The sequence below is a fragment of the Rhipicephalus sanguineus genome, chromosome 2 (assembly GCF_013339695.2).
Source record: "Rhipicephalus sanguineus isolate Rsan-2018 chromosome 2, BIME_Rsan_1.4, whole genome shotgun sequence".
Taxonomy (NCBI): domain Eukaryota; kingdom Metazoa; phylum Arthropoda; class Arachnida; order Ixodida; family Ixodidae; genus Rhipicephalus; species Rhipicephalus sanguineus.
Window position 1 is genome coordinate 196,158,103 of NC_051177.1, and position 16,416 is coordinate 196,174,518.

At 45.2% G+C, this 16,416-nt stretch overlaps 2 protein-coding genes across 2 annotated transcripts in view; one reads left to right on the top strand and one right to left on the bottom strand.

The window, feature by feature from the left end:
- Positions 1–16,416, bottom strand: part of LOC119383956 (KRR1 small subunit processome component homolog) — a 368,573-nt gene that overhangs the window by 254,895 nt on the left and 97,262 nt on the right. The window lies entirely within an intron of this gene.
- The window catches only part of LOC119383954 (protein regulator of cytokinesis 1), a 67,143-nt gene continuing 56,388 nt past the window's right edge, over positions 5,662–16,416 (top strand). The window contains exons 1-2 of the mRNA XM_037652232.1: positions 5,662–5,851; positions 15,028–15,283. Of these exons, the coding sequence (XP_037508160.1) occupies positions 5,820–5,851; positions 15,028–15,283 (288 nt within the window). The 5' untranslated portion in view covers positions 5,662–5,819. The remainder of the gene's footprint in view (positions 5,852–15,027; positions 15,284–16,416) is intronic.

The following is a 16,416-nucleotide window of genomic DNA, read 5'->3' on the forward strand; positions in this document are numbered from 1 at the left end:
AACGTGCACATCAGAAATATTCGGCTGGATTCGGGAATGCTGAGGCACAGCAAACATAACTTTAGTGCTGGGGTTATTGATTGGAGCAGAACTGCAAATGCGACATCATTCTTAGACAGATGGACATTTAATAAGCTGCAAGAACGCCAGATTTTAAGATCACTTGGCAATTCAGCTTTTCATATAATCAGTTAGAGCTTTCGCGCCCCTGAAACACGCAGCTGAAGTTTTCCAGCAAGGTTGTATAGTCCGCGAGATGTCTATTTCGCACGTTTCGTGTGACGAAATTAATATTTTGGGGGGCTCGCTATAAAGCAGCCAAAACCTTTCCGATGGGAGAAAGATTGAATTAATTCATTTTCAATAACCTTTATTACTAATAGATGGTGTAATATACGTGGTCGGTTACAATCAACGTGCCATTTGCGAACTATTTCAGTCAATTCTATACCGCAGCCCAATGGACCATTGTAAAGCCACATTAAAGATAAATTCGTGTGATTGCACTTTCTTATCCGTTATGTACTTCCTGGTGGCAAATACATTGATCTCCAGAGTGTTCAAATCTTGCGATTTCTCAAGGTTATAAAAATATTTTAACAATATGTCTCCAAACGAATAATTCTTCACAACGCCGACGAATTCCAACTTCCCTATTGAGTCAACGCATGCGCTCATCATTATGGCCATCGCATGTCTAGTCAGCATCCGAATAATAGCTTAACTTCAGTCAGTTCAGAGCAAAACTCGATGTTATTCCTTAGCCGGAAGTTTCCCTTATACGACGGTCATTGCTGTTTTCCTTGTTTGACCAAAGGACGTCATCGCGTTTGTAGCTGCACTACATGACTTATTCCTCAACATACTGCCCGAACGCGCTCGCGCTTGTTAGCTCGAAACCTAAATGTTGAATTTCAAAGTAAAATTGACCGGTGTTCAACTTGTCACTCGATCAGCGACGAATACTTTTCACCACGTCGCGTTATTTTGCTCTGTTTTCGATAACAACGGCGTTAGATTGATGAGCTCTGCTGACAAATCCTCATCACTCTATACAGCCGGTGTAAGGCTGGACAAATATATAAATCAATCTAACGGTGTCGAGCAGTGCACCTGGTCCCATGTGGTGCGTCGGCAAGGGACTTGATAATTAAGCTCTCATATGTGTAGAAACGTACTGTACGCTCACGTTGCGCAGACAGTCAGCCACACACATCGTCAACGGCACGTGAAGCGTCTACTATTAGCAATGTAATTTTATTACTTTTTTTCGTTTTTCATGCGAGGCACCGTCGACGGCAGATTACCGCGAGGCACTAGCTATACCTTTGTCTAATGCGTCTTGAAATATAAAGCTACAGCGTCCATAGAATCATAGAAATATAAAGCTACAGCGTCCAGTTTTAAGCACGTGTTGCTCCTATGGATAATTATTATTCTGTGAAATAACGGAACTAGCGAACATTTTATTAACATTGATCCAACAGAACAGCAGTGTGCGTTGCGCGTTACCCGCCGCAAATGCTCCATTATATGCGATTCTTTTATACGTATGAGTAAGAAGATTAGACAAATCAGCGGAATGTTTCTCATGCATTTCCATGCATCATATTCGCTCGCTTATCTTTTTGTTTAGTATTTTCAAGACGTATAAAACGACCACAATGCGACTTCTGACTGGCATTGTTTCATATCTTGAGGCAGTGATATCCTAATTGTGCAGTATTTTAACTTCTTTATAATGTAGGTTACGGTGTACCTGCTTTGTCTTTTATTAAAAACAAGGGTTCATTTTTATTTGAAATGCTGTGCTAAAAAGATGAATGTCACAAACATATACAAGGCGACCTCTGACAAAGTGATGGGATAACAGAAACTTTTCAAATAGGCATATCGGGGAATATACCCATCGTAACTGTATAGTTCCCTGGTTTCAGCCAGAGCTTATTATCTGTGGGAGGTAAAGGTGTAACTACATTGCACAATAAAAAAAAAAAGATAAATTCGCTTTAACTTAATTGAAAATTTGTTGCTACCTAGACGTACACGCGTAAATTTTGACAAACGCAAGTCTTTAGCGGTGCTGTTTCGGACGTGTCCCATTTTCTTATCTTGGCGGCAAAAAGCACTGCTGGGCACTGACGGCGGGCCTGCAGATGTGCGGCTTCTTCGAAAGAGGAGGCGGCTCCACGCTGAGAAAGAAAACCGCAGAACAGCGGAAAAAAAGAAGTTTCCCTCTCCCCACCGGGACCTGCCGGGGCGCAGGCCGCCGTAGCGCATGTTTTTTTGCTTCTTTTTTTAAATGTGCTTTTCACTCCACGCTCTATACTGTAGAGCAGCGCGGTCCCTTCTGACCCTCTTCTTTCCCGCACTTTTCCGCCTCCTGCGTTTTATTTTTCACAGCGCGAGTCTTCAGTGGATTGCCATTGCTATGTGTTCGCTCTAACAAACTTGAAAGAATATTTCTTGTTCGTGTATTGGTACTAAAATCTTACATTGCGGCCACGCCTTTTGATGAGTTTTTTTCACATAGCATATATGGTATTTCCGCTTGCCTGACTTATCCGTCAGCGAAAGATAAGAACTTTTACTCATTACATTGCGCAAATTACATAATAAAGGACTAGCTGTTAGAACTAAACACTGCGTCTCTCTATCCACAGACTGTTTGGGTGTGCAGCGCTGCTCGGGCAGCACGCAAAAATTTTCATGCTTCATGTTGTCTGTATACAGACGATGCTTCTTTTAGATTATACAGAATGGTTTTTAATGGCCGTTTTAGTTCAGAAATGACATAAATGTATTATGTGAGCTCGGTTTAATGCAAGCGGGTGAAATTACTTGCATGAAAAAGCAAAATAAATAATCGCCTATCTAAATAAAGTTCATTAATGACCTTAAAATTACACTGACTTACCTACTGCAACTGACTAACTGTAGCCACTGAGTTTGCAATAATTGGAATGAAATCTTACGATTTAATATTTATGCCATCAAAATTTAGGCAGAAGTTCACTGTTGCTTCAGTCACGTTTATTTTTGTAAGAATCACTTTTAAGCATCGAACAACGACAAAAGCCTAGTTTAACGCCCATGTATATAAATACTGTCGCACACTTGGCGAATGATGGTCTCGAAAAAATCTTTAAAAGTAGATATGCACGCCTGGAGAAACCATGCACGAATGTAATGGCTCGCTATTATTTTTGTTTAGTCAATAATGTATTTGGATTGTTCGCACAGATAATCTCTACCACTTGGTGTAATCAGCTCAAGGACCACAAGTATGTTGTGTGTCACAGCTGATTTTTGTAATGTTTAAAAAATCACACTGTGGGAGTTGTTTACACTTCCTGCAGTGTATTTTATGCTACCCTAAAATAATACACGCTGTTCGAATCCTCTGCCGGCAACCAAGGCCGGCACGACGTGTTGCCGACTTGTCGCCCCGACAAGCGTTTGGCGCGCTCGGCGTTCACTCGGCCACCAACGGTGGTGCGAATCGTGCAGCCGACCAAGTGCCGACAAGCGTTTGGCGCGCTCGGCGTTCACTCGGCCACCGACGGTGGCGCGAATCGTGCAGCCGATCTAGTGCCGACGTAGCTGGCAGCGCACCTCCGGCCGACCCTTTTCGGATGTCTGGTGGCCAGTGAAGTCGGCTGCCGGCTATTTGCCAGTGATCAGCCAAACGTCGGCAGTCGGCCAGCGTTGCTTGGGTGCCTACATCGTGGGCCGATCACGGAGGCAATGGAAAGCGACCATGTCATGTGATGGCGTCATCATATGACGTCACGTTGAATGACGTCATAGTGACGTCACAAGTTCTGTCGACGTCATCGCGTGATGATTTTGTGCATCACTCGTGTTGGCTACGTTTGATGAGGCATCTAAGGCTTTAGCGTTAAAAAAAAGACAAACCAAAGAAAATGAAACGATAACAGTGCAACATCGTGTATGCCTCACTTCATGTTACAAGCGATCGCCCGAAAACAAACGTGATTCTCAGTTCAGAGCAGCTGATTGCACGCATCTGCGGGACAAAAGAGGCTTGCTTTAACCGTCTGGTCATCTCTTTATATTTATTCAAGAGATCAGCAGACTCGCTATTTAAGTACTCCGGAGCTTCAACACGAAATTGTGGTAGACGCTATATTGAGGTCATCAGGAAAAAGCGGGAAATTGCGGTCGGGTGCCCTATTGGCGCGCACTCAACTGCCGCAGAAACAATTGTAGTTTATGTAACTACTCGTCCACATCTTTTCGTAAAGTCTCTGAACCGGCCGAACGCTAACCTCCGAGAACCGTGAAAACATGTGAAGTTGAGAATGATTGGTTTGAAACTGTTTTCATTTCGTGGCTTGAAGCAATGGACGCATCTCGCGCGAACGTTTCATTATGACGTTCAGCGATACAATGTAACATGCGATAATATATATATATATATATATATATATATATATATATATATATATATATATATATATATATATATATATATATATATAAATATATATATATACACACACCGTATTTTCGTTCAGGCAGCTTGTACAGCAAGAATGGGGGCATTTGCAACTTTGTTTCATGATACCTGGGTATTTGTAAAGCATTTTCTATATTACGCCTTTTATGCAAAAACTTGCGGAATAAGGTTAGTTTACCTGGCATTGCTTTTCTTTCAAATGTTTGCGTACGGTGAGCCTTGTTGTACGCTACCTCAGAAACAAATATAAGCCAACAGCACTGCGGTCGTATGGCCATCTCTACTATTTTTTATCTTTTTTTTTGTTTCCCTTGCGTCTTCCCGGTGTGTTCCGTACATAATAAAGAGCTTGTGGAGGCTAATGCATTCTCAAATAAAGCGGTGTGCGTATGGCTAGCAAACCAGTGGCGACTATGAGTAAAAAGCTCGTGAACTCACTGCGCGCAAGTATTTCAGCTGACTGCGCGTGCAATTTACTTTTTTTATAACTCTGAATTCGTGCATGCGTGATGCTATTGCTCGATTACTCTTGCGAATAGGGTTTTCTTCTTTTCGTTCTTTGCTTGTGCGGGTCTGTTTTGCGCGTTTTTACACACGCACCAACGTCCTCGAACTCTGTGACCGGAACTAGGCCACGCTGATGCCGCTTGACACATGATTTTTTTTCATTCTGTTGTTGCCCCAGCACTAACACAACGCTTAAAGATGGATAAGCTTCATTCCGCACCGCATTACTTAAGTTAAGTAGACTTCAAGTGCCCTGTGTGGAAACGCGACGCAAAAAACTGCAGCGCGTAGCAGACGCCCCTCGCTTTCCGCGCGCTTCCCGAGCGCGGAAAGCCCACGGGTCCGGCGCAGCAGCGGCGCGGCGCGGGAGTTCACGGCAAAAGGCCCACGCGGGAGCCGGCGCTTTGGACACTCCCCCTATTCTAGGTCACTCTAGCCATGTCCATATCGCAAGGCGATATATCGTGTTTGGAATCCCCAGCAGTATTCTGGACATAATTCTCCCGTGCACTTATGGTTTCCCTAATTTTTTGCATGCTTTTCATAGCCTCTTAACTAGAAAAGAACATGAAAAGAATTTTTTTCTACCCTACAAAAAACTCGGGATTGAAAGGGATGTATACGTCAGCGCCATCGTCATCGGCCGCATATAAGTGCTCTCTGCAGCAGCAACGATTGGTCAGAGTTGTTGACGGTTGTTCAAACGTTTCGGATGCCGCGACTTCAGCTGGCGGGACTGCCGGTCAAGAACGTTCAGCCGCATACTTATAATTTGTGGCCGTGAACGGGTTGTTTTCCATCACATTTTTTTCCCCGCTGACAACTCGGCATGGCGGATATGCCGGGAATTGAAGAGCTGAGGTGAGCACGACTTCTCTAGTGTATGGGGCGAGGCGCACATGTTAGACGCACGCGTCTCGCACATTCCCCGTTTGACTTTGCAGCCGACAGTGACATTACATTGCTGTTAATCACCAGCTAATACAAACTTAGCGCAAATGTCGTAGGCCGACTTCGGCGGCATGGCCGGTAGTGCTCTTAGCAGTGGCGCCAGGCAAGGGGTGTTCACTCGCCCCCGTCGGGCCCCGTATCTTTAATTGGCGGTTGTGTATTGTTCTGGAGAAGCATAGTGGTGGAATGGACCTTGCGCACGAATACTTTTCATCTCAACACTGCCAAGCTTATTGTCTTTACCGCACGCTCGGTCCGGTTTGACTACTCCGGTCAACGCCGACTGACGCTGGCCCCCGCCCCGCCGAATGAGAAACCTACGTCTCTGGCCTTTAGTAAACTAAACGTGCCATGCGCTTCCCGTTGCGATAGGTGCTCTCGTTAGTGTCAATTGTCATGTCCGTGCACTGCGGCGTTTCTGGCCTAGTTGGCGGAATACTGACGTTTAATACAATGCCAGCGTTCGACAGTGATAGGAAAGAGAAACACGCGACAGACTGAAAAAAAGGAGGGGAACGCCGGCGTTCTTACTAGTACTAGTTGTTACTGTTCCCTAGTATTTTTGTGCTGCGTTTTTTTTACCTATTTCTATGAAGCGCTGGAAATGCATCAAATTTCGCGGACGCGTTTGTGACAATTTTGACGCGCCCAAGTACGATTGTTGCCTCGCATTATTTGACCGCTGAAGAACACAGGCGAGAGTAGCGACGCCGTATAGGAACGCAGTGCCTATTCTTGGTCCAGATCACAGGATAGACTCCAGCTTTATTCTGTGGACCAGACCACAAAATAAAGTGCAGCTTTATTTTGTGGTTTAGGCGGGCGAAAGTTCATCGCAGCGCCCCCCCCCCCCCCTGCCTATTAATGTCAATGTGCGGGCCAGACCTTGCGCCCCTCCCTCCTAGGTGACTAGGGAGGGCGGCCGCCCCCCTGCGCACGCCTATGACTGTAGCCCAAGCAGGCCGCCTCTCGTGACGACAGTTTCTGTGCACTAGACCACAGAACCTATCTCAACCTATTCTGTGAACCAGACCACAAAATGGAGTGCAGCTTTATATTGTGGACCACACCCCACACCAAATAGAGTTGTGCTGTGGACCGTGTGCACCACACTGCGCTGTAGCCCAAACAGCCCACCTCTCTTGACAATGGTTTTCTGTCACAAATTGGGAGGGTTTATTCTGTGGTCTGCTCTGACGGTGGTTCTAAAATTTCGTGGACCTGATCTATCGCGTGCGGAACTCTGAAGTTACTTTCATCACAGTACGATGTGTCATGCGAAAAAGTGCACTAACATTTGCACGGGAGACTCGAATTTTGAGGAATACTTCTGAATGGGTGCGGCCATAAATCATCCAAAAAAGAACGCTGACGCCACCACGAAAAGAAAACAATAACAAATGACAGCATGTATAAAATTTTATGGCCTTGATCCATCGAGTACGCAACGCCTAAGCCACTTTCGCCGCAGTACACCTGTGTCAAGCAAAAAAAAAAAGCGCAATAAGATTGGCAACAACCTTGTTCTTGTTCACCTTCAACTTTGGCTCACACCCACTGTGGGGTATTGGCCAAGAATTGAGTGGTTTTATAACATGTTTTAATACTTTGGAAGGGAGGTTACAGAATAGAAACATTATAAATTATCTGCGGCTGACAACCTACTAGTTGTCACTGGACACAGCACACTTTGTCACTTAAGTACATACACTTGGACGCGCCGTATAACGAGTACTTGTAAGATCGTCAACGTCTGAAAACTTTACTGTAACAGCTAAAGTAGCCCCTTGCCAATCTTGGTGCACTTTTTTTTTGCACGACACTAATGCACTGCGGTGAAAGTGACTAAAGTGTGTCTTCAGTTCCATTCTCGCGGTGACGTTGGTGCTGTTCTTCGGTAGATCTGTGGCCGTGTTCGCACAATCGGGGGGATCGCTCAAAATTTGAGTCTCCTGTGCAGATCTTAGTGCACTTTTTCTTTGCATGACACAAATGTACTGTGGTGAAAGTGACTGAAGTGTTACACACGCGATAGATCAGGTCCCAAAATTTTTAGAACCGCTGTCATTTGTTATTACACACCTTCTTCTTGCTGCTTCAATTCACACCAAGTTCACCTGCTTTGGCATGTCAGACCAGCAAGCATGCCAAACGTGGGCTTCGCCTTCGCGTTTCGAACCTTTCACGCATAAGCGTCTTCCTTCTCGCGTACCATGCCTGGAATGACCTCCTTGGTCCGGACTTATTCACAAAACTGCGAGCGAATATTGTGATTCGCGAGAGAAGCTGTCCTCAAGAGAGGAGGGCGCAGTGCTTATTCTGTGAACTATAGGCCACAGGATAAACCCTCCCAATTTGTGAGAGAAACCCGTTAAGTGGGCTGTTTGGGCTACAGTGATGTCTGGTGCGCACGGTCCACAGCACAAGTCCCTTTTGTGTGGTCAGAGAACATCTGTGTGGTCCACAAAATAAAGCTGCACTTTATTTTGTAGTCTGGTCCACAGAATAAAGCTGGGGTTTATCCTGTGGTCTGGACCACAGAATAGTCGCTGCGGTATGCGAAAGCAAAGTCGTTTATTGCACGTTGAATGAGCCGTTTCGAAGTAGTTAATACTGACTAGCTAGTTTAGCCTGACAAAAGCCTAACCGCCGTTTACGTATTTCCACGGAGCGAACGAGTTGCCTAGCAACTTGTTACGTATGGCTGTAAAGGGTTTAAGCGGTAGCACTGTTCTGACATGTAAATAAATGCGTGCGACTTGAATCTTCTCGCATTCTTCTTTTTTTTTTTTTCATATTTGTCGACCCTGTTGTTAGGTGTAGTTTGTGAGAAGGGGTTTGCGGTAAATTTATTCCCCCGTTTGTGTGTGTGTAGAGCTATGGATGCTGACCTACGATGGTTTCTCGTTTTAGCATTGCCGTGTGACAAGAGCTCTGGACGGTAACCATAGCAATGCTAGAGCTCTGTCGCATTCTTTTGCTCAGCACTCTAGCTCTTGCCACTTGTTGTGACGGGCAGACTTGCCCGATCTGCCACCCTTTTCCATGGCAGACATTGCTCTGCCAGCTGTGAACCACTAATGTCATGCACCAGTGACAAATTTTCCGTCTGTTAACCATCTTTTCAGTGGTACCTGTCATGGTAGCAAAAAGGCTGTGGCACTGAGACGCTGAGTTTCAGGTCTCTAGTTTGGTCCACAATGGCCATGTTTCAGCGAGGACTAAGTGCAAACGCTTGTACTTGGGTTGGGAGCTTGGGCGAGTTGGTAGCGCTCCGTAATGGTGTCTAGCACAGCATGCTAATAGTTGTCTGCAATCATTCGTGAACTTAAAGTGAGGTTCACTTTAAAGAACTGTAGGTGGTCAAAAGTAATTAAGAGGCCCCCTCTACAATGTGCTTAAACCGGATTGTTTACTTATGACGATTGTTCGGTTCTTGGTAACCATGCCGTTCACTGTCAACTGATGGTTTTGCTTGAGGAACGAAAACCTAAATAACAAAAAGGCAAGAATCAAGAATGACCACAGTCTCAAAACACAAAGCCAGAGCTAGAGGGTGCCAAAATAGCAGGCAACAGCTGTGTCCAGCTGGGAATTGCTAGCTGTATCATGTAGGCAAGAAGCCAAACAAGAAAACTTGCTGTTCTTGTTTCGAAATGTTGTCACTTGCCCACGTGACAGAAACAGTTTGTAATGGTTTCTAGCCTGCCGTAACACTAGCCTACATTGATGCCTTCTAACTATCAGCTTTACTACTGTCCTCTTGTAACCTTCTGTCATTTTTGATTCCCACGTTTTCTATTTCTGCTCAAGTAAACCACCCATTGATAGTTCGCACCTGTATTGTCTAAGTTTATTGCTAGAAATGAGTTGTTCGGAACACTTTGTTTCATGAAGCTGTATCTAACCTCACTGCATGTTCCACAACCTGTTCCATGGAAAAAATTATTTTGAACTCATGCAAACCCAATAAAAAAAAATTTTTCAACCTAGTGGAATTATCTTCTTATTGGCCAACAATTTCTGGAAATGAGGTACACAGTGGCTTTAATCCTGAAAATTGTGGAGGCAGCTTTGTGCACAACACACAAGATCATAAACGGATGAACAATTTGTGAACACGGTGTGTCGACCAAAGAGACTTGTCTTCTTCAAGGCTGCAATCAGTTACAGCCTTCAAAAAAGCCTGCTTGTCGAAGTGTCACTCCAGAGAGATCTTGTGTTCGTGAATTTTTCATCTCTTCAAATGAGCTTACATTTTCACCTATGGCCTTTTTGAAGATTGTAAACACACAACTGTTGCACCTGAGAGAACTTAAAAAACAAATTAGGGGGTTTGTCCTTTACCAGCCTGTTCTGATGTTTCCAACGAGAGATGTGTGGATGATTTTGTGAAGCATGCATTGCTATTGGCCTCGAGGCCCACCACTGGAAATGCCGGCGCCACCGTCGGCGTGACGTACTTGGCAGGATCACGTGGTCTCAGCGGCCGCATCGGCTGCTTGCGGAGCGCTGCCGCGTGCTTTGAAAACGAAAGTTTCAAGCTCCACCTGCGCTGTGGTCTGTTCGAATGCGGATGTTTTCTCGTTTTTAGGCACATTCAATTAAAGCCATTGTGATAAGAGTGGCTGCCCGCGAAGGCGACGAAGATGGTGCTCTACTGCTCGGTGCCGCAGTGCCAGACCTACGAAACAGAGCTCGGTGTCAGTCTGCACCGGTACCCGCGCGACAAGAAATTGCGTGAAGCGTGGGTTGTGAAGCTGAGAACCGGCAAGCAGCTATCGGCTACGAGTCGTGTGTACAACAAGCACTTCCGCGACGAAGGCTTTCGCTACTGCGTCGATGCTGCGATGTTCGGTGAGCAGCAGAAAGCGCACACGGAGACGATTGTTCGCGCGCGCTTCCTGCCGGATAACGGTGCTTATCTCGCGCAGGATGGAAAAGGCGCTACCTTGCTGGGGTACCAGCCAAATAATAATGCGCATTAAAAATTTGCATTTATACTCTCTACGCGTTGTTGTTACCCTGCTTTGCAGCTGCAAATTGCTGCAATAACTTCTGTTTTTCTTCACAGCGACTTCAAGTTCGTGTGGGTCCTTGTGGACAGCCGAAGTTTGCTGTACAAAGTCCGGCGAACGTATTCTCTTTCTTGTCCTTGACGTTGCACGCAACTACATGCTTGGCCTCGTAGACCGCTTCTGCTTCCACCAGCAACATCGAAGTCGTGATGCTTTTGTCTATGAATCTGCTGATTGCAGACAGCGGCAAGTTCACGGGAGTGCAAAGGGAACTATAATTAAGGGACATATTAAAAAGGCATCGAATTTGCTCACGCTTTGTGTGAGCATAAAAGGAAGCGAATGCACTGAATTAAGATACAGAAGCAGCGGCAATTGCTCACTCAGAAGACCGAACAATATTCAGTGCGAGGCAACTTGACAAATTACATTGAAATGTACACGAATTCAGACAAAAAAAATTTAGTCGTCGGGACGGCACATCACAAGTTGACATAGGCGCACCGAAGTCCTAGCTGTAACGAAATTGTTTTTGAAGTGATCTGATAGCGTCCGAACAAAAGTACTTATTTGTGTGCTCACGAATCATCATATTCTGCGGCCTAAAGTTCACAGCACGGTGCCAAAACACGCTCTAAGCGAAAGCGAAACCATCAGTACGGACATACATGCCGCACCGTCGGTGTCGCCCGTGCGAGCGCTGGCTTGAGGCTTCTTTCTGTTATGCTCCATTTGGCTATACAGGCAGTCTACCCTAACGAGATATTTCACATAGCTTGCCCTCGGCGACCTTTCCCGCAAGAAGCCGCCAGTTCAGGGGTCTCCATCGCGGTGACCGCGTGAAGCGGGCTCTCAGTTTTCTGCAAAGAGACAGCGACTGTAAACTATCTTGTGCTTTCTATTCATCGAAAATTATTAGTTTGACACTAAGGAACATATTTCGTTCCGAAAGTACTTAGAGAAATGTCCTGGAGGGCTTCCGCGATGCGTTTTTCTAGAGCGCTGACAGCAAAGCCTATGAGGAGCACGCCGCCGGTATCCTGCCTAGCACGCAATCAAGGCGCGCCCGATAGAGGGCGACTCCGTAACTCCTCGGGGCCAATATTGTATTCACTGCAAACTCTCAGTGGCTAATGGCATTACATGGAGAAGTGGTTTACACATGTTTTACACTGTTCGATAAAGGAGCTTTGCTGGCAACAGAAGCGGGTAGGTGGTTCAGTTGAGATGCCGTCTCATGCAGCAACGAATGGAAGAACAGATTTCTCTGGAAACTTGCTACTTGTACTTTGAAATTGTAGTCAATTTGTAGTAATAGTTGTGGGTTGTACTTTGAAATTGTAGTCAATTTGTAGTAATAGTTGTGGGTTTTAAGTCCCAAAACCGCAATATGCTTACGAGGGGTGGGATAGTGGAAGGCTCCGGAAATTTCGACCCCCTAGGATTCTCTTACACGCGCCTAAATCTAAGTACACGGGCCTCTGGCATTTTCACCTCCATCGAAAATGCGGCCGCCACAGCCGGAGTTAGATTCCGCAACCTTCACCTTGGCAGTCGAGCACCGTAACCACTAGGCCACCGTGGTGGGTGTAATCAATTTGTAGTGACGCATGAAGCGGTGGTACGAGTTTTTTTATTAATACCGATGTCGCACTGTGTGCCATTGACAGAGATTAAACCCCTTTGGAATGAAATTTCTCAACAGAGAGTGACTCCTTCTGCAACTTGCATAAAGAAGCCAATCACGATCGAGAAATTCAATCCGAATCATGTGCGATCGCATACAGAAGTGGCCGTGTGGCACCGGCATTAATTCTGAGTTGGGAAAAGAAACTTTGAGAACCAGGGGAGCTTCCTTCTCGACGTTGTCTGGCAGATCGAGGCAATTTTGAATGGTGGCTGTACTTGCACTGTGGCAATAATTGCTTACAATGGAATGTGTGGACCAGGCCCATAGCCAGGTGGGGGGGGGGCAGCCCCCCCCCCCCCGAAATTTTGGTGAAGTATGTGTTTTTACCAAAAATAAATAATAAAAATAGGTGTTTTTCTCAAAAAGTCAAGGTTTTCAGCAAGTGGGCCCCCCCCCCGAAAAAAATTCCTGGCTACGGGCCTGGTGTGGACCATTTCTACATGGCTTCAAGTATGTCAGCTGTGCTGTAGATGGTTTCCAAATCAATGAAGCACACTCTACTTTCGATCTTACAAGTGTTTTCTGTAATATAAGGTTGAGGGAAGATAGAGCGCGAGAAAAATTGCTATGCAAAAATCCAAGTGTGCGATTGGCGGAGTTAGTCTCATGTTTCACTGGTTGGGATTTGGAGGTCAAGTGAAAGTAAGGCATTCACAAGCTATTATATTTCTCAGCACTGTGATGAATGCATCAAGAAGGCCAGCCACGTTCACACCGGATAATGTTAACAGTAAGTAGTGTCTGAGAGTGCCTGTAGGCGAAGAAAGAACTTTCGTTATGAGGGGCTCCCAAAGGCTTGGCACTGCAAGAATCCACAGTAGGTGAATGATGATGGTCTGGCTAAAATAGTCAAGCTATGACTTAGTGGATCAAGGATAAGTCTTCAAATTTCAGTGAAACTTATTCAGTGATGGAAGTGCTGCTCCAATTGCTCCAAACTGCTGCAAAAAAGAAATGCTGCTCCAAACTGCAATTTTTTAGTAACTGCTCCGGACCTGCTCCGAAATGGCACTGGTAAGCTGAAAACAATGCACCTTAAACACATGATCATTCAGCGAGCCTAAACATAACAAAAAACAAGCTGTCTATTATAATTCTATATTTTGCAGACATTTTTCTTGGCGATGAAGAGAAGGCTGCAGAGCCAAACTACGAGTGTGCTACCGCTGAAGAAAAAAGGCCCACAATTGCGTCCTTGTTTTCTGCGTGAGAACTAAGCAAAACAACATTGCTCTATTTTCTATGGGACACTGTTTGAAAAGAGACGCAGCACGCACCAGGGAGATATAAAATTTGTTTCTCTTACTATATGCAGTGTCAGTTCACGTTTTCACATGTGCAAAAACGTCGCAACTTTCACATGCTCCTCACAGTAAAAATAGTGCCTTCCGTCTTCAGGTGAGCGCTCGTCGCCCTCCAGCTTTTCTGATGACTCGCCGAAGGAACTTGTAACGAATTTCACTAATGAATGGCTGTCTAAGCAGATGAAGCGAATAGTATGCAATGTTATTATTCGACCATGGCCACTCGAATAATCCAACAGCCGTCACAAGAGATGCGGAAGGTTCACAAACTGAAACTAATTTCGAAACGCGCACCAAACTGGACTACTTCGCGGAGCAGTAATGTGCAGTAGCTCCACCCCCGTAGCCTTTTCTTCATTGCCAAGGAAAGTTGTCCGCGAGTATAGCATGTACTATAGTATGCTAGTATGGAGTTTCGATACTAGCTCCATACTAGCATGTCGACAATGCCTCAAGTAGTGGCATTGTTGATGTCTCAGATTTAGCTGTATGTAGCTGTACATGACAGGCAGACTATTTTGGTAAAATGTTTGTGAGATTAGTTTGATATCTTACTGGATTACTAACTGCTAATGGGAGGACTGTGATGTGTGACTGATCACATTTATCACTTTGTCATTTCCGACCTCATTTTTGCCACAAGAAATGGCAAGGCTGTTTTTTCAACCTATCCGAACTTGGTTTCTTGTCCCTCCCCCCCCCTTTTTTTATAAATTTCAAATGCAGCCTATTTTGGTGAAATATGAAAATAAGATTTCTTTGCTGTGTTACCAGTTATAAACTGCTCTGTGATTCTAGTTTCTTTTATAATTTGGGGCTCAGCTTCATCGGTTTTATATCATTTTTGTCACAAGTGCAGCTCATAACCGTATCTCTTTGCCATCAAGGTTAACCAGCAAGGTTAATAAAAATTTTATCAGTAGCATGTTTTTATGCTCGTAAAACAGAGCTATTTTGGTACAATTTTTCGGGAAGGAAGAGTTAGCCTCTAGAGAACAATGTGCAAGAGTTTCGGGCCATAAGAAACGGTGACGCCGCAGTGATGTTTGCATGCTTGTTTCTTTCTGAACACAGAGCCCAAGTGACAGAGGAGATCTGCGACATGGTCAGGGCAAAGGTCAACGAACTGACCAGTGTCTGGTGCGACGTGGGCATAGACTACGAGCCCACGCGTAGCCGCCTTGAACGCACGAGGGTTCACCTCTCCAACCTCCTCAACCAAATGGTCGACGGCGAGGTCGACATGAAGGAGAGGCTGCTCAAGAACATCGCACAGTTCACGGTTGACGTTCACCAGCTGTCTTCGGAGCTTGATGTGCCCAACCCTGCGGTAAGATAATCGCAGAAGGTCGCCACTGACTTCACATTTCAGTTTTGGGAAGCATTTGTATAATGACCAATTTATGATCACTCAGCATGTGGGCGTATAGTTTCCAAATAACTTGTTACAATGTATCGGCTTTGGTCGTTCAGCTTGGAGGCAATCTGCTTAAGGACAGTTCTACAGACAAATGGCACATGGAAGCACAGAATTATTAAAGGTGTTTGTTGTGCTGCAAATACAGTCACAGCTAGGGTTATTATGTAGCCTGTGCACAGCGAGGTAGGGCCCTCGGATTTGTTACGGCCAGATGAGTGAAATGAATAATTATATAAAATCGTGACAGCCAACCAACGTCGTAGTAAACATTTTGGCAGAAAGAGACATGGACAGAGCAATTCCGAAATTACAGCTGCTAAAGTGAGACAGTGTTAAGTGCGAAGAAGTGTATTACTCATCATTCCCATGTTAGTATACTTAACAGCTAAGTTCTTCACACTTGTCTTTATAGGAGACTCTATGGCACTCTGTATTGAAGTGAGACAAGTTGTTGGGTTAGTCAGTTCAGATTCAGCAAATTTTTAACTGTTCAAGGACAGCAGCGTAGATGCACACACACTGCTCTGTGTGTGCATCTATGTTCTTGTTTTCGTCCACTCTTCTTTGCACAGATAAAAATTTGCTGACTCTTGCCCTGATGGAATAAAAATTGCTAGTGGGCCGATAGCTGTTCAAGTTATTCGGTGTGGAACAGATTGCAATACACGAATTCAAAATATTTTCGGCTTGTTGCTCTATATAATGCAACGTGCGTTTATCACTTTTGCTGTATTCGGTTTTCGCCCACAAAGACTGTCAGCATCGCTCAGCGCAATCCGCGCCTCATTGTTCGAGAAGCTTCTGGATTATTGTAGATCGTTTTCTTAAGATTGCGCGCAAGACGCGAACACTGGGGCTTATTCTAGAACTTGCGCGACAACCAGCGATAACGCTGGAATATTCGACGGCACATGTATAATTGCCGACGCGCTTCACCGCTTGTCAGTTGATCGACGGTCGACGCTCTGTTCGCCGCTATCAGTGTATTGCTTTTCAGTTTCCTGGCCACAAGTTCGGCCACATAAAGAGTTTCATCTCCGACG